This window comes from Acomys russatus, chromosome 2, assembly GCF_903995435.1.
Source record: "Acomys russatus chromosome 2, mAcoRus1.1, whole genome shotgun sequence".
In the NCBI taxonomy this organism is placed as follows: Eukaryota; Metazoa; Chordata; class Mammalia; order Rodentia; family Muridae; genus Acomys; species Acomys russatus.
In genome coordinates, this window is record NC_067138.1 from 37,988,349 (window position 1) to 38,013,980 (window position 25,632).

The 25,632-nt window shown below is 40.5% G+C and overlaps 1 protein-coding gene across 5 annotated transcripts in view; it reads left to right on the forward strand.

Annotated features, from left to right (window-relative positions):
• Nucleotides 1-25,632, forward strand: part of Runx1t1 (RUNX1 partner transcriptional co-repressor 1) — a 150,651-nt gene that overhangs the window by 101,045 nt on the left and 23,974 nt on the right. For all 5 annotated transcript variants that reach the window (XM_051160497.1, XM_051160502.1, XM_051160499.1 and 2 more), the window contains 4 exons: nt 399-580; nt 11,912-12,162; nt 18,335-18,420; nt 19,042-19,243. In XM_051160497.1, coding sequence (XP_051016454.1) covers nt 399-580; nt 11,912-12,162; nt 18,335-18,420; nt 19,042-19,243 — 721 coding nt within the window. The remainder of the gene's footprint in view (nt 1-398; nt 581-11,911; nt 12,163-18,334; nt 18,421-19,041; nt 19,244-25,632) is intronic.

Consider the following 25,632-nt stretch of genomic DNA (forward strand, 5'->3'; position numbering starts at 1 on the left):
CTGAGCGTCATTGTACTGTGAATACTTTCTATAACCTTTTTTTTCCTTGGGGGAAAAACCAACATTTGCTCATGCATGGAGCTTGAATCTTCCCTCTGACAGGACTTGTCGAGTTTCAGGGCCCCTGTGAGTCACAAGTGCCACTGGAAAGCAGTGTCCTCAGTAAGGAAAATGAGAAGAGGAATAGAGGCTCATGGGCTCAAACACCTAACAGATGGCTATGGAGCTAGCCAGGCACCTTGTAGCACAGTCTTTAGTTGTACCTCATACTGAATGTGAAGCAAGCACGGGCCGACACTGAGGTGGATACATTGCTTACAACTGCTCCAGTGTCTATCCCCAGGCAGACGGATCGCAAGCCTTGACTGTCCCGTCTCATGCCTGTCGTGTTCTTGCAGGCCAACCTGCCCCTGCTACAGCGTGAACTCCTCCACTGCGCAAGGCTAGCCAAACAGAACCCTGCCCAGTACCTCGCTCAGCATGAACAGCTGCTTCTGGATGCCAGCACCACCTCCCCTGTTGACTCCTCAGAGCTGCTTCTCGATGTGAACGAAAACGGGAAGAGGCGGACTCCAGACAGGTGAGAGGGAGGAGGCCCTGGGACTCACTGTGGCCTCTCCTCCTTTCTAACCTAGGAGGACATGCTTTAGGTCACCTTGAAAGTGACAGTGTAATTTATCTCTCACAGGACCAGTCTGGCCATCTCATGCTGGACTGGGGTTTTACAGAGAAGTGGGTCTCTGCCTTGTGTGTCGGTAGCTTTTGTGCAGATTGACCTGCGGGTTTCATGATTAAAACTAAAGTGTAAAGATGAGCAATTGGCGGAAGAACCGTTCATAGACGCATCTCAGCACTGAAATTCTCACTGATCACATAGCGTGAGCCAACCATAGATTTTACCGTCCAGTGGTTGTGAAAGTTGCTGTTCTGTTTCCTTAAATCATGATACTTTTGAAAGCTGGCCTATGTGTGTTTAGTCAACGGACAGAGAACCATAGCTATTGGACTAAGAAGTGCTACATGAATGAGGAGAAAACTTATGGGAAGCCAGACGAACTGAGTCAAAATAAGAGTTATGTGATAGAGCTAGTAGATAACACTTTCCCTGAGAAATAATTGTTTAACAGCCAATATTTAGCTCATCAGAGACTCTGCTCTCAAGCCTAAGAGTTCTAAGAAAGGAAAAGGTAGCCATCTCTCCATTAAACCCACAGCTTGATGGTTGAATATGGCATACACGTGAAACTTCCAGGTGGTTTTTGTTGTTGTTACTATTTTTGTCATTATTTTGTTTTGTTTTGTTTTTGCTTTTGAGACAGGGTTTCTCTGTGTAGCCTTGGCTGACCTGAACTCCCTTTGTAGACCAGGCTGGCCTTGAACTCACAGAGATCCTCCTGCCTCTGCCTCCCTGAGTGCTGGGATTACAGGTGGGTGCCACATTAGTCTTATGAAAGTAGCCACTGCTACTGTGAGGTCATGGGTGCAGCCGCCATGTCATGTCCAGAAGGTAGCATTTCACAGCTCTTCCCTGCCTTTACCTTCGTTCTTCCCCTTCTTGCATGATCCTCACTGAGCCTTTGGAAGGGTGAGATAGATAGCTCATTTTTCGGCATGCTGAGTTTTCAAAGGAGCTATGTAATCTCAGTAAGGGTGTGAGTGACCCATGATATGGGTCAAGGGTAGATGGTTTACTTTTGCATTTCTTGCCAATCTGAACACATTATAATCAAAGGAAATGAGTACTCTGTTCAGGTATTGAGATATTCCATGTTTCTAGGAAGACAAGTACGAGACTGGGAGAAAGAGGATTTGTTTTGAGGAGGGTATAACAGGGGAAGATTTAGATAGCTATGATAAAGGCAAAGATAGCACTCTTGTTCTGATGGTTCCTTGTGTGCATGTGTGAATGCATTCAGCCATGCAGACTGTACTTACAGAGGTCTCCTGTCTTATCCTGCCTGTCTTATACTGCCCTTATTTAGGACAGTAGCTGCAGTCAGATTTCCTGTGATAGTTCTTTGGGTGGAATATTCTTTCTCAAGCAGATCTGTATTTCATAATGGAGAGATGGAAAATAGGTTTCCTTACTGTTGGGAGGAAGGGTAATGAGGAGGTGTTGTGTAAATACCTTTGTATCTTGTGGGAATTTTATCAATGCCAAGAAAATATGGGTCTCTACAGTATGATTTTGCATATATTTCCTGCATCTTGTTTGCATATGCATTTTCTTCTTCTCTGGTTATTTATTTGTACATCCTGCTCTACTATATGAAATTTTATAGAGTATATAGCTGTCTGACAGCAGAGTTTTTTGTTGTTTCAGTGAATGTTTTGTTGGTGCATATGGTCTGACATGGATGAGCAGCCACGGTGAGAATTTGGAGTCTATTAAAGTGGCTCATTAAAAAGATCAATCTGTTTCTGTAATAACACTGGGAGCCATCAGTCACCGGAAGAGGGAAAAACTGACACCTGAGGAGAAAACACATTTTGATAATTTGTTCATGACATGCCATGAACAAAAGAGCGCTCTATATTTTGTTTACAGCTTTGGGGGTTTAAGTTCTGTGATGATTGCCAACCTAAATGTATTTCAGGGATGGGCTCTGGCAAGATTAACTTTATTCTTATTCATAAATTTATTTTCACTGGCTTTGTTTTGTTTTGTTTTTTTTTAAACCATCATTGTTATTTTTTATGTAACTTAGGCCAGCCTTGAACATTCAGTGTAGCCAAGAAGACAGTGAACTCCTGATCGATCCTCCTGCCTCTACCTGACAAGTGTTAGCATTGTAGACACACACCGCTGAGTGTAGCTAGTGTAGTTGTTATTTACAGAGACGTGCATTCTCTTACGTTTTTGGTTATGAGCCTAGCCTTTAACGGCTGAGCCATCTCTCCTGCCTGAGAAGTGCATGCTCTATAGAAGTTTATGGAACCATTCCTTTTCCTTTTCCTATATGGAATAGTAAAATGCTTGGCACTTCCTTATAAAATTAGCCTGGGCGGAGAGTCCCTGATCAATTGTACTGAATGTGTAGTTCTATGGAAGAATACAAAGCCAAAACACACAACAAAACAAAAAGTCTAATTTTTATTTTAAAGTCATGCGTTTTGTTGTTGCTGTTTTTCAAAATAGTAGGGAAAGAGAAATCTGATTTGTAGGGGACGTTTATTCTTGTTTATTCGGTTTTTTGTTTGTTTGGGTTTTTTTTTTGTTTTTTGTTTTTTGGTTTTTTTTTTTGAGATTTTCTTTAGTCATTTTGTAATGAGTTGTGAGGAAAGGGATGATGAACTTGGTGAACTTTTTTTTTGAGCAAATTAAATATAATGAACAAATAGAGGGAATCGCCAGCTCCGCTATCTCGCTGTCAGCGTTCTCTTTCTTTTCCCAGAGCGCTGGTACAGCATGTGCTTATTTTGCCTTGTACGTTGCACTGTCACCTGGTACTCTGCTGTTCCTCAGAGAGCTATCGCTGCTTATGAGAGCCAATGAGACCATCCTTGCATCCGGATGGGTTCCACTGCTTGTTTGCTTTCTCTTAACCCACTCAGATGACTGCTCCTGGGTGCCAAATCCCTTACTCTTTATCATCATTTTGATATGAACTCGGTCCTCCATTTAACGCTCTCAGACTTCTGCTTCAGAAGCTGCAGAACTGGATTAATATGCACCCAGCCCCATCAATAACTAAACATTTTCAAAAAGCAACTTGTTTGTATCTTAGACCTGCATCACGTGTCACCTGGGAGTGTTCTTATGGATGGCCAAGTCAACTCCTTCTCTTCATAGTTGAGGAAATCCAGGCTTAAAGAAATTGCTCAAAGTCACAAAGCTTCTTAAAGGAGAACTAGATGTATATTTGTGATTAAATAAAGAAGTTGTACAAAATATGTTTGAATACACAGGATTTAAATAAGGAAAGCTCAATTAAGAATTAGATTTTGTTTTCATTCTCTACTTAGTTTTTAATTTGTAACTGCAGAAGTAGGTAAATGCCATAGTATAATGTTTATAAGTGTTTTGTAATGATAAAAATATCCATAATGAGCCAGGTTTCCTGCCTTCATGAGTAAATTCATAAATGCTGAAGGTTAGAGATCAAAAGGCTGTCATTTTGAAGCTGTCTTGGTTGAATATGTAAGGTTTGGCACTAGCTTACATGCCAACTGAACTGTGTATGTCCATTTCTTTTTAGTAATATGAATGAGATTTCAATGTTTTTGATTTTTCTGTAAAAGATGTACATACACATTAGGGGAAAACTGCTTGAATACTCAGCTCTATAAATAAGAACCAAGTCTGTCTGATCAACTGCATTTAGCATCTCATGGAAAAAGTAGAAATTTTTTATGGTAACAGTCATATTTTTCATGCATTATTCATACACTCCTTGGTTTCAGGGAGCATGCAGCAATCTCTGTGGTAATCGTTTTCTTGGTCACATCAATGATGAAGCCTTCTGGTGAAATAGCATTGGCTGAGAAAGAAGGTGTGGTAGCCTTCCTTCTTGCCACTCCTGTGGGCTCCAAGGGCTCCAAACAATCCCTGTGCCCAGCTTCCCATTTATGGTGTGAGTCCTCATTCTTACAGCTTACATGTTATGAGTCTACTCATGCCTCCAAGAGTGACTCAGTAATGTATCTGTGTCTGTAATGTGAATCAAGGGTTCCCAGTTACAATTCTGTAATAACGGCCACTGTTTATTGAGGTCTTAAGATGTGCCAGGCCTTGCCCTAAATAATTCAACCACTGACCTACAGTGTTGTGCTTGGATTCAAGAAGGTTATATACTATGTCTGAGGTCACATGACTTACAAGAGGGGATCCTAACCCTACGTTCTGCAACTTCAGCATTTCTGTTCTTAAAGCTGTGGTTTTCTAGTGCTGGCTTCTACTTCCACAACTGGAGAATGAAGTACTGTGATGGACTTGTTGGATGTCAGATATGTGTTCTTCGTTATTTCTTCTAGTCCCTTCAGCAGGTCTAAAATAATCAGTCTTCATTTTGTAAACGGAAACACTGAATTTCTGAAAAAAATTTAGCCTCCTGTATTCATATGGCCAGAAATAGCAGAGAGAAATGCTGGGGCCAACTCCGTAATTCAAAAGTCCCTGTTCTTCTGAGTGTATGTACATTCTGGAAAAATCCCTCTTTCTCTCTGATGTATCTTAGCAATTATCCTTGTTTTCTAGACCCTTTGGAACACAGGTCTTGTATGAGAATGTAGAATCCCAGAGCTCCAGTTGTGTAATATTTAATTCAATAAAGAATTTATTCTTAGCCTGGGAATAGGTGGCTGTACAACTACAATTTCACTACTCAGCTAACCATGGCAGGAGGAGCTCAAGTTTGAGGCCTGCCTGGACTTCAAGTAAGACTATGTTTCACATTAGGGTTGGTATATAGCTCACTGGAAGATGACAGAGCACTCTGACAGTGTGAACAGTGTTCTAGTTCAGTGTCCATCATAAGGAAACAGGCAGACACATGCACATGCGCCCAGAGTTTAAGTCCAGTGGCAAGTCATAATCTCACAGACTAACATTCCGTTAAATATCAAGTGTACAGCAGATGGGCACATAAATAGAGGCTCAAGGAACCCCATGGAAGAGGAGGCAGGAAGAGTGTAAGAACCAGAGACACCAGGAGAACAAGGTCTGAATCAGCTGAGCAAGGCTCATGTGAACTCAGAGACCAGACAGGTCTCAGCAAGCACAGAGGCTGCACAAATCTTCCCCAGACCTTCTGCTTATATAGTATAGCTCCCAGTTTAGTATTTTCATGGAATTCTGGAGCGTGTGAATGAGTGGGTCTCTGATCCTTGTGCCTTCCACTGGGTTCTTTTCCTTCTGTTGGTTTGCCTTGTCCAACTTGGGTGTGATTGTTTTTGTTTTGTCTTACTGTATTTTAGTTTGTTAGGTTTTGGTTTTGTTGTTATCCCCTTAAAAGCCTGAGAGACAGAAAGGGTGGGAAGAAGAGGGAGGGGACACTGACAGGATTAGAGGAAAGAAAAACAGTAATTGGGATATATTATGTGAGGAAAGAATCTAGCTTCAATAACAGGGAAAAGAAAGCCCCAAATCTCGTCTTTGAATTTCCCATGAAGATTGGGATGATGCATTATGTAGAATAATACTGGAAACAAAACACAAAGAAAATAAGCCTCTCCCACTTAGAACACAATGCAAGCTAAACTTACCATAGTTGTTTTCAGTAACATTTACAATGACTTCTTTCCCAATAAACTTTTTGTTTATTTGTTTCTAAAAGACATATCTCTGAAGTAGATGAATGACCATAGCTGTGAGTGGCCCAAGAACCACATGTGGAGATTGGCTCCAGGACCAGGCGACAGTGAGGGCTCCTACTAGAATATGCAGATGACAAGTTAGAACAGGGAGACAAACTAGAGGAAACACGGGGTATTTCTGCAGTGGCAGAGATTAGAAGATGCAAAAGGGACAGTCAGTGACACGCCAACTGTTGAACAGATGGTCTGTGTTAGAAGGCATGTGAAAGAAGAATTCCTCCCTCCCACTTGGGGAAGGGAGGCCCAGGTGGCTCCCTGAACCAGAATGTCATAATCTTTGAAGGTCCTCGCGTCTTTTGTGTGTCTAGAGTAGCAGACATCCACCTGCCCTCATATCTTTCTGAAGACAGTTGTGCATGTTGCCAGAACCGGTCTCTCTTGGGTAGTTGTAGCAATAGAGAGATTAAAGGTGCTTTTCTCCATCTGGCCCACTATCATAGTTCTGTGGCATTCCGGTATTTGTTTCTCTTTCCCTCACCATCTGAACATCCCCTTTCTTGAAGACTGATAAGAAAACACAGAAATCACTGCAGGTTTTCATGGAGAATTAGCTTCAATTTTCTTTTTAGGGAGGCAGGATGATTTACAATGTATTTTTGTTGTTGTTTCAGATAGACATGAAGAGAAATTTTATAATGTAAAGTTCTTATTTAGAGTCATCAATTTCTGAGCAATATATGAAGAGACTTCTTGTACAATTATGCTTTGAGAATAGTTTTTCCCCCTTTGAGTCAAGGTCCAGTCATGCTATGAAGATCTTAACAAACAACACATTTCAGAAGAGGGAAGACATGTTTGATATTGAGTTTTAATACCTTTAATCTTTTCTCTAATTGAAACATTTCCTACTAAAGTTGAGATATAGACATAAAAGGTTTAGGAGAAAAATAAAATAAGTCTTTGTGCTTGATGGAAGGGATTTCAGATCATTGTTTCCTTCCTGCTCATCCTCTCAGAGGGACAGTCCAGGGTTGAATATAGCTATGGAGACAAACAGCAAACAAAGTGGGAAAACAGCCTTGGCTGTGCTTAGATGCTCGCTCAGTGGGAGAGTGGATGGAGAACAGAAAGGTCTGCGTAAGAGAGATTGGACCAGAAGTGTATTAGAGACCACCAATATAGTCTGAGTCTACAGAAGAAGACAATGCCTGAGTTCTAGAGTTAGTGTAGGAGGTGATAAAGGAGGGAAGAGAGGGTAGGCTGAATGCACTCAGTTTGGAATATCTGCTGACCTCAAGTAAGTGAGTTATGTATCCATTTGTAACAGAAGCAAGATTAGAAATTTAGGTGCTTCCTGCTTTTTCCTTTTTTTTTTTTTTTTTTCTTCTTTTTTTGGGGGTCTTACTCTGAACTCTAGGCTGGCATCGAACTGGAAATTATCTGTGTCAGTTTCCTAAACGCTGGGGTTACAGGCACGCAGTACCACACCGGTGCGAGTCTTCCCCATTCTAAGGTTTCTTAGGCAGTGGACTATTGCCTATCCCCAGGCAAGTTTTATAGAAGGGTTTTTCCCAATGTAAACAATACATCTAGAGGAAAGGAGGCACTCAGACCCACTTGCATTATTCAGGAGGCCATTCTTGACTCTCCTTGTCCCCTGCTCTCCATGCCGGCTTATTTTCCTTGTTTTCCATCTCCTTGAGTGATGGACGGCGTCTGATGTATGCTGCAGAGGGACGGTCAGGGCACACTGCGCATCAGGGCTTGACAAATATTTCCTATGGTCCTTTAAGAAAGACTTATTTTATTATTTTTTTTAATTATATATGTGTGTGTGTAGGGGGGTGTCTGTTTACACACAGTGTGCCAGAGACATCTGATCTGGAGTTAGAGGTCGTTGTGAGCTGTTTGACCTGGATGCTAGGAGTCAAACACGCATGGCCTGCAAGGAAGGTCTATGCTCTTAGTCACTGAGCCATCTCTCTAGCCCCTCATGTGGACCTTAAGGTTTTTCCAATGTTGATTGATAATCTCTGTGACTGAGGAAGTAGAAAAAAATAGCCTCAATATGGTAAAGAACATAATTAGGCATTTTAACTGTTTCCCTGCTATTTTTTAAATGATTTTCCCATTTTATTGAGCAGACATCTGAGGCCAGAGTGCTGAGTCTCAGCTGGGCATAGGTCAGACCTGGCTCCCTGTTTGGACTCAGTGTTGAATGATGAGCTTTCACTCAGACAATAGCTTCTGGCTGGGGAACCATCTTCCATGTAGCCTTGAGGCATATTGTGGTGACTTCTTTGTACATTTGAGTTATTTCAAGGGGAACACCAGTTTGGGACAGTGAAAGGGTATTTAATTTTGTCTAATACACTTTGAAAAGGGCAACAAATAAAAATGCAAATATGGAATTTACCTAAGCAAATGAGGTATAGCCGGTTATAGGCATTTCTAAGACATGGAGACAAATGACAATTAAGTTGTTTTAGTTACTACTAGGGACACATGTCTGACTAGACAGGGTGATCCTAGGAACCTTCCAAGCTCCGTGTCAGTGCTATGTTCTGAATGATAATTGCCCTCAAGGAAATGTGTTCTGTTACTTTACTGGTTCTCAGAGTGAGGGGACTCTGTCTAGAAGGCAAGGACCTTATAAAGAGTGGGCCAACTCACGAACCTGCTGTGCCTGTGTTTCAGGGCTTGGAAAAGGGCTTTGCCCTCTGTAATTGGGTCATTTAAGTAAATGTAATCATTAGAGGCACACAGAAGAACGGAGACAGATAGTAAATCTACCCATCTGAGAACTGGCAGGATTCTTTCGCTGTTATATGTTGCTGTGGACGTCATTGAAATAAGGAGAAACAAAAGCTATAAACTTTACTGGTCTGATCCAAATGATTCAAAGATATATGGAAATGCTATGGAGAATATTTTTATTTCTGCACACACACATACATAATACACACACACACACATTATAAATAATGCATTCTGTAAAACAAAGAGTGTGTGGGTTTCACACTTAAACTTGGCCAGAAAGCGTCATCTCTGGAAACTTTAACCTTTATAGTAATGCCATTGGCATTAGAATATTATAACAGGAACCTTATAATTATATCAATATTAATTAGGACGGTAATGAGATTAGGATATGGTAAGAGAAGCATTGGGTTGCTGGGTTTCCCAACCAGAAGGGACCTCAGATGTCATCTAGTCCAGTGGTTTTCAAACTTGATTTTTAGCAGCAGATTGTTCATTTCTTTCAAAATGAAATCTTAGGCAGAACCTCATTTTATAAAACAGGTAAGAATATTCTGTGGGTTTCGCTGGCCCTTTAATTTCTGATTGGCAGGGCAAACCGTTCTTCGTTGCCTACAGAATCCCGTGTGCACGTCAGGTGTCAAAGTTTGAAAACCACTGATCTAGTCCAACCCTTTCATTTTACAGATGAGCAAACTGAGGTCCAAAGAGGTTAAGTGACTTGTCCAAGGTCACACAGCTAGTCGTGGAAGAGCCAGGACTAGCTCTCAGGTCTCTTGACTTCCAGTCCCGTGCTCTTTCCACTACACCACACTGCCAGTAAGGTAGGTGCTGGGTTAGCATTATGTTCATAGCTCGTCATAGTCTTCAGTGCTTTCCGACTGATGTATGCTGGTAATATGTACTGAAATGTCAAACTGTATTATTCAAAAGTGTATAGGGTATGAAAGTACACATTAGAATCACGGATACAGACTCACAATAAATCAATATCCGCAATGTTTCTTTCCACTTTAAAAATGATTTAGGTAATGTCTGAGCTATACTGATACTTCAGTCTGATTCCAGTGGTCAATAGGTATGGAGTCAGTATGTTAAGTGCAGACACATGCTCGAGGGGAGCAGGATGGAGGCTTCTGGCTGCTATTCCCATGGTGGCCATGCATGGCTGTCATTTCCAATATCAGCCAAGTCTTCCGTCTCCTCCTTTAACTTGTACTGGTCATGTACTCATTTCGCATTAAACCCTGCAGGCTTTCTTTCTGTTTCTTGGGGGGGCCTGCAGTCTCTGTCCCCAACCCCTTTATCTTTCCCTGGCTAGAGTGCATAAATTGTCACTAGAACTCCATCCTATAGGGATGATGGGAAGGTCCTCGTAGAGCCCTGCTGCCTCCAATTATCTACACCCTTGACTCAGTTTCCCCTCCATTGGCTCCTTTGCTATTATCAGATAAGGACTATCACTAATGCCAGGAAAGAAGAAAGGCATCTGTCTAATAGGCTCTGTGCATATTTACCAGCTTAAGACTGAAAAGGCTCATGGAATTTTGTAGCCCGTGTGAACTGCTAGGGTTCTTATGAAGCCATTTCTCTTGGGAAATAGATGTTACCAGTATTTCACTGGCTTGATTTGGAGAGCCAGCTGATGACAAGATATTAGCTTTTAGGCTCTGCTTCCAGACAAAGAGAGATGCCCCCGTGTGCTTCTTTCCTGAGTCCATTGGGTTGGGCAAGTAGAAATGTATTCAGCAAGAACCTGCTTCTTCAGGCCTGCGTGTGTCTGCAGATCCAGGGTCAGTGATAAGCTGTCTCGTTTCACTTGTGAAACACATCTCTCCTGAGTGTCAAGTTCACAATGCAACATGGTCCATGGTGAAGTTCATTTGGGGCATTTCTGTCCTGTTGTAAGATCCAACAACTCCAGGCAGGGCACATAAGTTCTCTAGGGATGAATTTGTTCAGTTGTAAAGTCAAGTAGGTGCCAGGGCTGAGAGTAACTCAGTGGTGGAGAATTTCCATGTTATTCCTTGGGTTCAACCCCCACCACCACTCTTTTAGAACAAAAAGAAAAAGCTGGCCAGGTTTTCCTTCTAGTCTCAGCTATCTATATGACTGTTGACTGATTTCATTTTTGGTGATGGAAGATAATATGGGGGATCTAGACTTAATGTATGAGTTCAGTAGAAGGCAAATGGAATATGAGATCAAGTTGTGTGACCATTAGTCACTGGTGGCCATCAAGCACCTGAAATGTGGCTAGTGGAAAACTGAGTGTTGACCTTTATCTAATTTGAATTAGTTTACATTTTAAACTGCCATTTCCAATAAAAGAGCTCTCAGGTGTTCTTGGGGACAAAACTCAGATGTCAGGTGGGATGGATTGGCTGACGTTCTTCATCTAGATAGTAAATATGCTTTACTCTGATAAAACATCACCGAATAACAGTAGGTCTTTTCTCTGAGGTTTTTGAGACAGGGTGTCAATATGTACCCCAGGTTGGTGGTACATATCCTCCTGTCTCAGCCTTTCAAGGGCTGGGAGAATAGGTGTGAACCAGCTTTGCAGTAGGCAGGGACTAGGGTGGCTTGTTAGAAATTAAGTACCTTCTTGCACGAACGTGTCATCTGTAGGAGACTGGGTTTCTTCCTATTTGTAACTTAAATGCATGGACTGTAGCTGCAAAAGTGTTTGTTGGTTCTCTTGCAAGTGTGACATTTCTTGCTCTTGGCCAGGTAAACCTTTCAGGCTAAGTTTGTACAGGGTTTCTTAGAAGCATTAATTTGTATCTTACTGGCCACTAAAGAAACATTCTCTTGCATAGTAAAGCTCAAGTTGGAGAATCTGCACTATACTGAATACTTTATGAAACAAAACTCTTTTTTCTTCCCTCCTCAGAACCAAAGAAAATGGCTTTGACAGAGAGCCTTTGCACTCAGAACATCCAAGCAAGCGGCCATGCACTATTAGCCCAGGCCAGCGGTACAGTCCAAATAATGGCTTATCCTACCAGCCAAATGGCTTGCCTCACCCCACCCCACCTCCACCTCAGCATTACCGTTTGGATGATATGGCCATTGCCCACCACTACAGGGACTCCTATCGACACCCCAGCCACAGGGACCTCAGGGACAGAAATAGACCTATGGGTAAGCATGAAGGATCTGTTTTCTTCTTTGGGGAACTGGATGTTTAAAGATTTGTGCCATTGCTTCTCAACTGAATTTGAACATGCAATCTTGTAGAAGTAAGTGCCTCTCTTTGCGTTGTCTCCTTTACGAAACTCTATTAATATGCTGTGTCTCTTCTTTAATTACTTGTATTTTAATTAACTAATTAATTAACTTCGAGACAGTGTCTTATTGTATAAACCAGTCTGACCTCAAACTCACAATCCCTCTTCCTCCTGAGTGTTGGGGTTCTAGACATGCACCAGTATACTGGGGCATCACTTGTTTGCTTTAAGAGAACAGGTTGCCGTCTTCAGAGAAGAACATCAGATATAATATAAAACCATCAAGTCTAGTTTCAAAAGCAAGATGGATTTTACTTGAATTCTTTTATTTGCTACAAGGTTTCATATGCAATACTGCCAGAGAGGTTTATTTATTTATTTATTCACTGAAATTTTTTGTCAAAGTTGATTTCAACATTTCTTGTCTCCATACTATCTCATATTTCCAAAGTCTGTGGCCCAACTTAACATCTATTCCTTCAGGGATACTTTTATGCATTATTCTAAAATGCTCAGGATAAGAGTAAGTGTCCTTGGTTGGTGCAGTAGTTTGAGCAGACCCCAGGGGCATTACATGCAGTAAACATTGAACCTCTACTCAGATCTAGGCAATGGACAGAGCATTCTCCATAGCTGTGTGGGGGAATGGGGACAGACTCTGACATGAACTCTTGTGTCCCATATTTGACCACTTCCCCTGGGTGGGGAGGCCTGATGGCACTCAGAGAAAGGATAAGTAGGCTAACAGGATGAGACTTGACCATATGGTGGGGAAGGAGGTCCCCTTCTGTCACAGACCTAGGGGAGGGGAAAAGGGTGAAAGAAGGAAGGAGGGAGGAATGGGAAGATGCAAGTGGTGGGATAACAATTGAGATGTAATCTGAATAAATTAATTAAATTAAAAATATTTTTAAAAAGAAGTAAGTATCAATTTTACATCAAATATCAGAATACGGAAAGAGTGGCTTTGGGCAAATACATATTCTGTTAGCCTGTAGCCACGTCTTCATTTCACTGGAAGTGAAGTTTTTAGGGGACATTACCTTATGTAGAGCAAGTGTTCACCATGGGACCAGCTGGATGAAGGACACAAGTTGTGACAAGTCACTGTGGTTGATGTGCTGACATCAAGTTTGTTATGTGTGCTCTTCTTGGGGTCACCTATAAGTCCTAACTTTTGTTGAGTAATCGATTGCTCTGCTTTCTGCATCTCACACACCAGGTGTGATAAGCACCTACTTTTGTGGTAAACAAAAGCAGTTGTTAGGAAACACCCCCTAACATGGGCAATTTGGGATTCAGTGGGCGGCAGAGAAGGGACAAACTCTAGGAGAGAAAACAGAAAACTGACCTGAGAATCCAGAGCTCTAGGAAGCACAGTCCACCACCTGGCCACTGCTTGAATAATAATGGCAGTTGCTTTTGTCGCCTTCACAGGCAGATACCTGATAGGCAGAAATTGATATGAAATTTCCAGCTTAATTACTAGGAGGCAGGAGTTACCATATGGAGGGCTCGTTGCCTGTCTATGTACAGCCTTCCACATGTTTATAAAGTGGCAAAGGAGAGTTGGAATGGGAGGAGAGATGACGGAGGGTTTGGTTGTGAGATGGTTAATTAGTACTTAGCGCTCCCACAACAGTGATTTATACATTTATATAGTGTGTCAGACAAATGGTGAAGCATATAATTTGTGCTTCCTTAGTAGCCAATCTGTCTAACGTGCATGCAGGTAATATTTCTAAAGAGATTTCAGAAGTGGCTATGTGATTTCTCAGTCTGTACTGATCCTTTGACTCACACACAGCAGATATGGTAGCAAACCTCCGTCTTTATGAAAGCTTTCCATTTATTCATGACTCAATACCTGAAAGCTATTAAGTGCTGTTTTTTTGTTTTGTTTTGTTTTGTTTTGTTTTTGAGACAAGCACTCTCTACCTAACTCTGGCTGGTCTGGAGCTAACTATGTACACTGGACAAGTCACAGGGATCCATTTGCCTCTGCCCCTCCCAAATGCTAGCTTTAAGATGTGCACCATCATGCTCAGCTCTAACTTCCCATTTTAAAACAACAGTGGGGTCACCTGGCCACTGGGAAAGTGGCTCAAAATATTTACAGTTGTGGTCATAGAAAAGGTCTCTTTCTTAGGCAACAACTGGCATTTGGTGAAGTATTAGTTACTATGAGCTGGGAATAGGGTAACGAGCATGAAAGTAATCGTGCTTATGTGCACCAACTATGTTTTCATGTTGTAACATGAAATGTCCTCTTATGAATTATGTCACAACCATTAGTTTTGTGCAGTTTTCTCCAGACCATGTGTCTTGCCTTTTAATTATACTAGCTTTGCTAATCTCTATCAATGTGTACAACTACTGAGCCATCCCTAAAGTCTGGCAGAGTTTAGTGTGTGTTAAGGTAAAAATCAAATCTTGATGTGTGGGAAACAAATTGTAGTGCTACAGCAAGTTGCCATGCTGAGGGGTATAAGAAAATCAGCATAAAGGTATGGTGCATAAATGCCTCTTACATGGAGGCTCATTTACTCATTAGAATCCTTGAATGAAGTAACTTTGTAAGCAACATTAGTTTATCAGTAAGCTTAAAATTTGGTCCCATTTATCTAGAGTGTTCTGAGACCAAGAACAACTTAGGTCTGAAAATTACTACCAAATATCTCATGAATAGGAAATGTGCTCTTAATTCAGGATGCCCATTAGCCCCTTCACGTCCTTCTGTGTTATCAGTGTGATCGAGCTCATGTGGGGCTGAGAACTTAAGTGTGTGAAATTGAAATAATGATAAATGTAACATTCACTTTCTTAATATTTTCTTTATCTTTTTTCTTTTCATTTTTGCTTTTGGTTTTTCAAGACAGGGTTCTCTGTGTAGCCTTTGGTGTCCTGGACTCACTTTGTAGATCAGGCTGGCCTCGAACTCACAGCTATCCCCCTGCCTCAGCCTGGCTGAGTGCTGGGATTACAGGCATGTGCCACCACTCGCAGCTAATTTTTTTCCTTTTCTTATTCATTAGACCTAACCATAACCCCCAGACTTCAAATGCATGAACCAGTCCTATATTCAGTATTAATTAAATACTGAAGATCAAACATGTTTCTAATGTTGTTATTATTAATTAATAATATCGTTAGTTATTACTCTAGTGAGATGGACCCTAGCATGCTATCACTCATCAATTATCCTTGGGGTTAAGTATGTGTATCAGTATTGACCTAGTGTACTGAGCCTTACTATACTTGTGGCTTCTACAGTTCTTGAGTCTTACAGGCAAATATCTAGATGCCACTGTCCTTGTCACATTTATATTCTTATCACTCTCTAGTTGTTTTCTGCAATGACTAATTTTAACATTAGTGCTTTTTTCCCTAAAAACACAGGCAACAAATAAGTCAACAAAAATTACATATTTGCAAACATTTCAACTTGAAATAATCACAACAAACAGAGCAATAACTAAATATTACTTTCCCTCAGAGTCTTTTCTGTTATGCAAATCAGGGAAACACATTTGCAGTATTCCCTTTTTGCCAATAGGTGGCATTGACAATTTTGACTTTTAAAATGTAACTCTGAATATTTTCTAATTGGACAGAAATAATGCAAAACATTTTATACTTAGCATTTTTTTTAGCCTAGGAAAGAACTGTCAGGGGTTTATTTAATCCAATCAGTCATAGACACACATATATTCATGAATGAAAACCTCCTTTTGACTCATCTGTTTTTTTCCCTATAAATCAGCTCAGAGAAAGATGTCAAACCACTTATATTTCACAGTAAGTGGAACACAGTGTCTTCTAAATCTAGTGTCAGTCAGCTCTTCCAGAAGGTTTTCCAGGAGGGGTCCTTCGTGTCTGGAACCTGCAGACTTTCCAACCCTGGTTTTCTGTAGTGTGAGGAATGGATACCAACTGCAGGGATTCAGCCATTTAAAGTGGAAAATGATGTCACAGACTAATTGCCTTCCTTTGAAAGAGTGCAAAGCTCTTTGTCCACAGTGATTCTGTAAGATGATCCCTGGCCAGACCCTTCTGCTCTTTCAGGGAGACACATGGACATTGTGTTCTTGTGAGCATCTTTGCTGCCTTTTCACATATGTTAATGTCGGTGGTGAGCCAGGAGTAGCTGTTCACGTCTGTTATTTTTTACTTGGTGGGCGGTGCCTGGTGTCCGGTGGATTGGCTGTGAGTTCTAGGCCAGCCTGGAGTAGAGAGAGACCAGATGTTAGTCCAGCCTGGTGTAGAGAGAGACCATGTATTAGCAAAACAAAAATTGGAGCTCACTTGGGAAGCATTTTCGTGCTGTCTTATATTTATGTACCCATGGATGTAGGTAATAGAGATCTGCATCAGTATCTTCCTCAGTCCATGTTTTGGTTATTTTTTTGAAAAGAGGGCTCTCTATGTATGTAGAACTCCCTGAGTCATTTAGATTGCCTGGCCAGGGAGCTGTAGGAATACCACTGTCTTTACCTCCCCAGGAACTGGGATTAAATCATGTTCTTTTTGTTTGTTTATTTATTTGTTTGTTTTTCAACACGGGCACTGAAGACCCAAATTAGCTTCTCTTGTTTGTGGGACAAGTATGTCATTGACCCATCTCCCCAGGACGTGTTACTTTTTCATAGCAGCAGCAATACAGAGGAGGCTTTGCAGACATGATCTTTGAGCTAGAAATTTTAGTTCCTTGTCTTGAAATTTTACTGATTATTTTATAACTGGCATGTCAACTTTCTTTTTAAATAAAGAATATGCTGTGGTCCTATATATGGCGCCTCATGCCCCACATCCTAGCACTTTGTAGACTGAAGCATTTGAGGCCAGTCTGGGCTTCAAAGTGAGTTCTAAACCAGTCAGCTCCTCACAGTGAGAGCTTGTTTCTAAAAACAAACAAAACAAAATAGCTAAAAGAGACAATGAAGAAGATCTCATTTCTTCTCACTTTTTTACATTTTGTTAAGTTGAATGATCTTTGGTAGCTTTCGCATTATCCAAGCTTTTGGTCATAAGCCTAGAAAGTTTGTGTTCATTTATAACTGTGCTGAAATGTGAATTTTTTACCATGATTCTTTTGCAAAAGTAACCCATGTAAAGTAAGTTACACTGTCCTTACTTTTTAAAAATTAATTTATTCTTGTTACATCTCAATTGTTATCCCATCCCTTGTATCCTCCCATTCTTCCCTCCCTCCCATTTTTCCCTTACTACCCTCCCCTATAACTGTGCCTGAGGGGGACTTCCTCCCCCTTTATATGTTCATAGAGTATCAAGTCTCTTCTTGGTAGCCTGCTATCCTTCCTCTGAGTGCCACCAGGTCTCCCCCTCCAGGGGACATGGTCAAATATGAGGCACAAGAGTACATGTCATAGCAGCCTTATTCATAATAGCCAGAATGTGGAAACAGCCTAAGTGTCCCTCAGTAGAAGAATGGATAAAGAAACTGGTATATATACACTATGGAATACTACTCAGCTAATAAAAACAAGGAATTCCCGAAATTTGTGGACAAATGGATTGAGCTAGAAATGATCATAATGAGTGAGTTAACCCAGAAGCGGAAAGAATCAAATGGTATATGCTCACTTATATCTGCATACTAGCCCAAGGGACATGTCCTATGAAAGTCTTCACTTATCAGGAAACTGGGACAGAGGGGAGGACATCCTATTGGGACTCTAGACGAGAGAAGCATGGGAGAATAGCAAAGTAGAAGGATCCAGAGGGTCCTAGAAATCTGTCCTTACTTTTAATGCACTATAGCCACATTTGATGCTGTATTGATTGGCTGATTGATGATTAATTGATGGTAATTGAACCCAGGGCCTCATCATGCTAATTCTAGTCTCTTAACACATCCTTGTTACTTCAAACACAAGAAACCAGAGCCCAAATTTCTTGTGTTCTTCAGAGTTCAGGAATGCTGTGTGTATGCGCAGCTCTTAGTTGTGAGGTCTCCTACCAAAATCATTATGTGTTCAATCCTATAGCTGTTGCTTTGTGCTGATGGCAGATGGACTGCATGCTGAAGGCTTTGGGGGATTGAGCTTTCTCCTCTGTATTTGTAGGGTTACATGGCACACGTCAAGAGGAAATGATTGACCACAGACTAACAGACAGAGAATGGGCGGAAGAATGGAAACATCTTGATCATGTAAGTCATCAGTAGTCTTTTGGGATAAAAAATGTTTTGCAAGCAAGTGGGGTGAAGTATTGTGGGTGCTCTGATGGTATCTCATGTCCTGTTCTGGTGGTGTGGGAGGTGTGAATGTGACTACTCAAAGTAGAGCATAGGATCTGATTTTCAAATTGATGTGAAGGCTGCTTAAGAGAATATTAGATCTTGGAAGAACATAGATGAATCGGCTGCTAGTCTTTGTGTGTGTGTGTGTGTGTGTGTGTGTGAGAGAGAGAGAGAGAGAGAGAGAGAGAGAGAGAGAGAGAGAGAGAGAGAGAGAAGGGGGGAAGGTCACTTAGTTCGTAGCTTAATGAACTCTGTATTTGGAAAGATAGATTTACTGGGTCTGTTAGGCAAGTATCTATATGTTGTGACTCTAGTCATACCTCCTGTTTTTTGACCCTCTCCTTTCTGTTGGCTCTGGGTTATTGGGTCTGAATTTTGAATCTTTCTATCAAAAGTCTTACACAAAAGCTTCTAGAAGAAAATATTCTATCTCATTGTCCTGAAACTTTGTGTTTTCTTACTCATCAAATTTTGGAATTTGTGGTGATTTTTTATAATCTGCTTCTCCCCCCCCCCCCATTCCTCACATAGCTGTTAAACTGCATAATGGACATGGTAGAAAAGACGAGACGATCCCTCACTGTACTAAGACGGTGTCAGGAGGCAGACCGGGAGGAGCTGAATTACTGGATCCGGAGGTACAGTGATGCTGAGGACTTGAAAAAGGGCGGCAGCGGTAGCAGCAGCCACTCCAGGCAGCAGAGCCCCGTCAACCCAGACCCAGTTGCACTAGGTACTTTTATCTTGTTTTTTGATTAAGCACCTAGAACACCTAGCTCATATCGTATTCATAATGACACTATTTTTTAACATGTGTTTCTGAAAACATGGAGTCCTGAGGGTGGGCGTTTCAGGACAGTAAAAATTTTCTATGTTCTTGGCATCAAGGAAAGGAAGCTGAGGGTATGTTAAGAAATGGTGCTAAAACTCGAACTTGTTCCAGGTGAGCACTTGATAGAGCTTCATAGCTGAACCAGAGCATGTCCTCCTTTGTTAGATAGCTATTAGGATCCTGCCCCAAGCCTGTCAGTGCACAAGCTCAGCCATGGGTCTGAAGTGCCAACATTTCTAACAAGTGTTCTAGAGGACGCTTTAAAATAATATACTTTTGGAAGTGTGTGTGTGTGTGTGTGTGTGTGTGTGTGTGTGTGTGTGTGTGTGTGAGAGAGAGAGAGAGAGAGAGACAGAGACAGAGACAGAGACAGAGACAGAGACAGAGACAGAGACAGAGAGACAGAGAGAGAAGAGAGAGGAGAGAGAGAGAGAGAGAGAGAGAGAGAGAGAGAGAGAGAGAGAGAGAGAGAGAGAGAGAGAGAGAGAGAGAGAGGAGACCTCTGGAAATGGAGTTACTTGTGGTTCTAAGTTGCCTGATGTGGGTCCTGACCTCAGATTCCCTGGAAGAGCACCATATGCTCTTAATTGCTGAGCCATCTCTTTAGCATCTTTTCTAAGTTTTAGTTAAGACCTAGTTTGGAAGGCTGTCCTGTTTGGTTGCTATGTCTCATCAAACAAACAGAAGCCAGCTTTCTCCAAAGTTCTTTTGGATGGGAGACAAGAATGCTATAGAGTGTACTCATGCCATGTGATCATTAATGAAAATTAATGTAGCACTTTTATTATTTATCTTCATTTAGATTGTTTACTCTTGATTTTTACTACTTCTAGTCACATAATGGGACTGTGTTATGAGTATATGAAACTATATTTAGTGTTGTTATTTGCAGATTGTCAAGATCAAAAATAGAATATAATTCCAAAGATAATAAAAGATAAACTCAACCCGAAAGAATTTCAAGTAGTCTGAGAATTTGTCTTTGAATGAATAATGAGTTTTATAGTTTACATTGCTAGCCATTATGTGTACGCACTATTTGAGTAAACCTAGTGGAGATATGGACTTGTATGGACCTTTATTCTCTCATCTTCTCTTATGTGGCTAGCTCATACCCAGCAGTTTGAATACAGTCTTTGATAAAAAAATGAAATGAATAGCCCACATATAGCCTGTAACTGAATCATTGACACAAGGGCTGATGAATCAAAATTAAAAATTGGAAGCATATTTATCTGGATATTGATTTCACATTCCCCTTTCTAAAAAATAAAATCAACCCTAACCAATACAGTTTCTTTTGCACTTAGACTTGTGGATTTCTGTGAAGCCTTGAAGGATGAATGCTCATACCATAATAAATACTAAATAAAGAAGGATTTCTAGCCATGTAATTTACCCAACAGGCATTATTCTGAAGAGTTTACAGACAAAACAGTATTATTTGTCAGGTTGCATAAAGGCATGCAATGAAAACAGAACGAAATGTGATTTGCACTGGTACTTGAACTGGTCTAAACAAAGCTATGTGGAGCTAAGTACAACATAACCACCTTGTCTTTATTTTCTTATTGTGAACAAAAACTGGTTACTGTGGCAGATTCGCTAAGAAGAAACAAAAGGGGATATCTGTAACCATTGAATGTAGGCAAAAATCAAGAGCCCTAAAGTAAATAAGCCTTTGGGAACAGAACCATATAAGGTGTGCTGGATTTGTGGCCTACATTCATTGAGTCAGTCCTTAACATTCATGTGGGTATCATGTTTGAGGCACTGTAAGGAAGATTCTTCACTCTGGCCTGGATGAAGCGATAGACAAAGGCAAACGTCCGCCTGCAGGCACTGACTGCTGTCTTCCCTCCAGTGCTAAAGAAGTTTCAGAAACTCACTGGACTTCATACCTAGCAAGACGTGGACACAGTCTGCTCTGTAGGTAGTCATGTGACTACACAGAGTCTCACCAGTACTGGTAAAAGATCACATGATCCAGAAAGACATCCTCAGGCCTCTGACAGAGAACGAAAACAATAAACATGGCCTACAAAATAACCTGTTCCATAGGTGTACACAAATTACTGGTTTTTAGCCATGCCTGTTGAATTCACATTTTTTTTTATAAAGCTAAGATGTTGCTTTGGTCTTAAGCTCTTATACTCTTCGAAGACTACACCTCATTTTGTATCTCACTGTTCAGACTGTTGAGTGCTTTTTGGACACAGAGCCTTAGACTGCCTATGACTAAGAAACTACCACAATGGTTCAAAGCTATGCAGCTCCCAGGTTCTAGTATCTAATGATTATTTGTGTGTGTGTGTGTGTGTGTGTGTGTGTGTGTGTGTGTGTGTGTGTGTGTGTGTCATTGCTAGCTGACTTGTGAAACAGTTGAGTGAGAGGACAGGTGGCTTATAGACAGAGACCACTATTATTTACATAAACTGCTTTCTGCCTTCCAGGCTTTAGAATGGAAGGTATGAATGAGTGCCGTAAAAAGATTATGAATTATTGGCAAGTAAATCCATTTCCTATTCCTGGAAAGTGTTTAATGAGGTTCCCGTGGGAAGAACAAGCTACGATAGGTCTGTGCTTTATATACGTGTAGGTGTCATTATGCCGGAAGTCGTTTATTTTCGAAAGTTTGAAATGGTTGGTCTCCAGTGAGACCTTCGGAATATATTATAGAAAATATGTTTGGCTCATAGCCAGCTCCCCTCCCATCCTCAACTTGGAAAGAGTGGAGATGTCTAGCCATACACACATTCTTAACACGTTCAAATGGTGCTGAGGGACTGCTTGCAGGAGAATGTGGCTTCCAGGACTGATGTGCTGTGTTTGCTTGACTTGATCCCAATATCACCACTGAAATGTAGCCACGGGGTTAAGTCCATGAGGGGGACTAGAAAAATGATGTGATTAATCTATCACTAATTGAATTTTAGAGGTTTTCTCTAGGTATGAAATAGAGACTGTGTTATGAATATCTTCTGAATTTTAAGCACCAAGAGCATACTGATCTCATCATGTTGTCTTCATTCTTTAAATAAAACGCAAGTTGATATCTCAAAGTACCTTTTTTTTTAAAATGTAACTCAGCCTGGCCTCCAACTTGCTATGCAGCAGAGAATGATCTCGAGCTCCTGCCCCTCCTCCCCCTTTCTCTACGATGTTGGGATTACTGGCATGTGCACCACCCTTGCCTTGAAGGACTTTTCAAAACAAGATTTTTTTATTTGCAAAAAAAAAAAAAAAAAAAAAAAGATACTTACAATTTTTATTGTTCCTCATTTGCTGTCCAGGAAAAGCTCTGTTCGACTGCTACCACCCTTAGTATTCATTCAAGCTCATCAAGCCGCTGTCTCTCCTTTTAAAGCATGGCCATGTGCTTTTATGTGCAGGTATCTCGTGAGCGGGAGTGACAGGAGAGTAGAATGAGAGATGGCAGATTCAGTCCCTGAATCAGAATTTGCTGACTGGCCCTTGCTGTGTTCCCCGAGGGTCTGGGTCCCTGGCACTCCTTCCCCGTGTCCCTTTGCCTTGTAACGCGCTGCTTGTGTTACTCTTTTTGGATCCTAACATTTTATTTTCTTTAACTTACTTTCTTGTTAATTGCTTAGAAGTGTTCTAGGATCTTTCTTCAGGTCATTGTGTACCTCTTCTGTTTCTAAGAACATTTCAGAAATCATTAGAAAAGATATTATTATTATTATTATTATTATTATTATTATTATTATTATTATTATTATTATTAAAAGTTATCTAATGGTGGGCTGAAGGCTAGCCTGAAGAGCTAAGACGTGGAGCTCTGAAGTCAGATGCCGTAAATTCCTTGCAGTTCTTAAAAGAATATAAGATGGTAGGACAGAGGTATAAAAATTGCCTCTGTGTTTTTTCTGGTAAGAGCTTTTGCCAGAGAGAAGTTTTTGGCCGATTTAAGTGTGAGGGAGTAATGAAGCTGGTCTTTCATAAAAAGGTGAGCCATTCAAGAGTTTATCGAAATGATGGAGGAAGTCATACTTTAAAGTCACGTGACTGGCAAGTGGTATGATCATAGCAAGACTGAGTGACTCAGATTTTTCTGGACATCTGATCAGACTGTACATTAAAGGGCAGACTCTGAGTTGATTCTCTACTTGAGGTCTTGGGCTCCTCTCCACTCTGAGGTCTGTCACACCACACATCTCACAGTTGCAGTGTTAAAAGCCATAAAAAGTACGAAGGGTGTTTGACACATAGTAGATATGATCTAAATATGAATATTATAGTCATCTTGACACATAGTAGATATGATCTAAATATGAATATTATAGTCATCTTCAAAAGACAGTCAAAGAATAGTAGTAAATGAGGTTGATGGGTTTGTTTTTCTCTTTCTCTCTTTTTTCTTTCTGGCTTAACATCTAAGCTTGTAACATGATAGTGGATTCTTAGATACTTTTTTTCAGCTACAAAATATTTTCCAAGCATGGTTTTTATTGACATAGAATTTTTGAAAGGAATTTTGCCTTAAATATAATGCTGTATTTAATTCATAGCCCATGACTATAGGAAAAATAGTTTTCTCTCAACCAAAGAAACGTTGCTCAACTTCTTTATTGCCAGAATATAAAAACAGTAAGTAAAATGTTTGGAACAGAGCTGTGTGTGAAATTTTGATTCTTAGACACTTGCATTGTCTTTTGTTTTTGTTTTTGGTTTTGGTTTTTTGTAATCACATCACAAAGCTCATCTCTTGGCCACACAGCTGAGTCCATAATGCAAATGCCTATCATGTCTTAAAAGTCTGCTTTGTTTAATATTTCAAATAGTGCAAATTAAACATACCCATCTTTTCAAAATAAGGAGATTGTTCTTTCTAGAACTTGAGGTGTGCCCATTGATAAAGATGGGTATTGGAAAGCAGCAGCTAGTTTTGAGGCTGTGTGGAGGCTTCCAAAAGATAGCCTTGAGATTTTTTAATTTATTGCTGTTAAAAAAAAAAAAAAAAAAAAAAAAAACTAAAAACAAAAGCAGCATTTGTGTGGATGAAATCACTTAACCTTTTCTTTCTTTCTTTTTTTAATGGTAGTTACAGCCTCATTCTGCCCACGACAGGATGAAGGCCATGCCTAGGTGCTTCTGAGCTTTGAGCATTGCTGTCCTGGGTCAGAAGAGGTAACACTGGTTCTCCACAGGCTCTCTGCTCATCCCTTCATGTATATTGATGGTGGCTCTTGCTGTATCTACTACCCAACTGTCCCCATTCTGTCCTAAGGGTGGTGCATCTTCCACCTTTTTCGTACATCATCAACCCCTTCTTCTCTGTCATGTTTCTTCTAACATTTTCCTTCACTCTGACATGGATTTTTCTCTTTATTAGGTGTCTGTTGTCTTCTGGAGGTTGCCACCTCCTCTTCCTTTCTACCTTCAAGCAATTTATACTTTAAAACAAGCAATCTTAATTTAGAAGCATTTCTCTCATCTATCAGTAATCGCATTGTGTACTTGTTTTACTTTGAAAATCAATCTTGATAGATGTTCCTATCTGTTTCTACTGTTGTATTTTAGAAGAGCTATTCATTTTTATAACAACTGCCATTTTAAAGGTCATTTACAAAAGAAGTTAGTAGTTACAAAGAAGCTTCTTTAGAAGAAGCTGTAGAATCTTAGAATTTTCTTCTCTAGATTAGCCAGTGTTTTAAAACAATTAAGCCCTATTCATCAACTTCTGCACTTTTGTTGTATTTTGTTTAGTATCATTCTTTATTTTTTCTTTCTTCCTTCCTTCCTTCCTTCCTTTCTTTCAATTAGTTACTTACTTATTATTTTGTTTATTGGTCTTATAAAGTCCTTTTGCCTACATTGCTTCAACTACATAATCAGACATTGTTTCTTAACCAGAAGACCAGAAGATACTTAATTTGAAATTGCAACAACTTAATCAAAAGATACATTAAGTGTATTAATTTTGTACTTTCTGAAGCCTATTCAATAATAGTTTTAATGTTTAGCATGAGAGCAAGTAGATTCTGAGGAATAATGCTTTTGACTGTTCTGTTCTTCCCATTGTGAGACCCAATGTTCAGCAAAAGGGCCACGACTTAGAACTGGAGAGGATGCTGCAAACTCTCTCTCTCTCTCTCTCTCTCTCTCTCTCTCTCTCTCTCTCTCTCTCTCTCTCTCTCTCTCTCTCTCTCTCTCTCTCTCTCTCTCTCTCTCTGTGTGTGTGTGTGTGTGTGTGTAGGTTTGACAACAATTCTTTAGGAAATTAGGATTATGAAAACTTTTTCACCACGGCATCAATTTCTTGGGTAGGA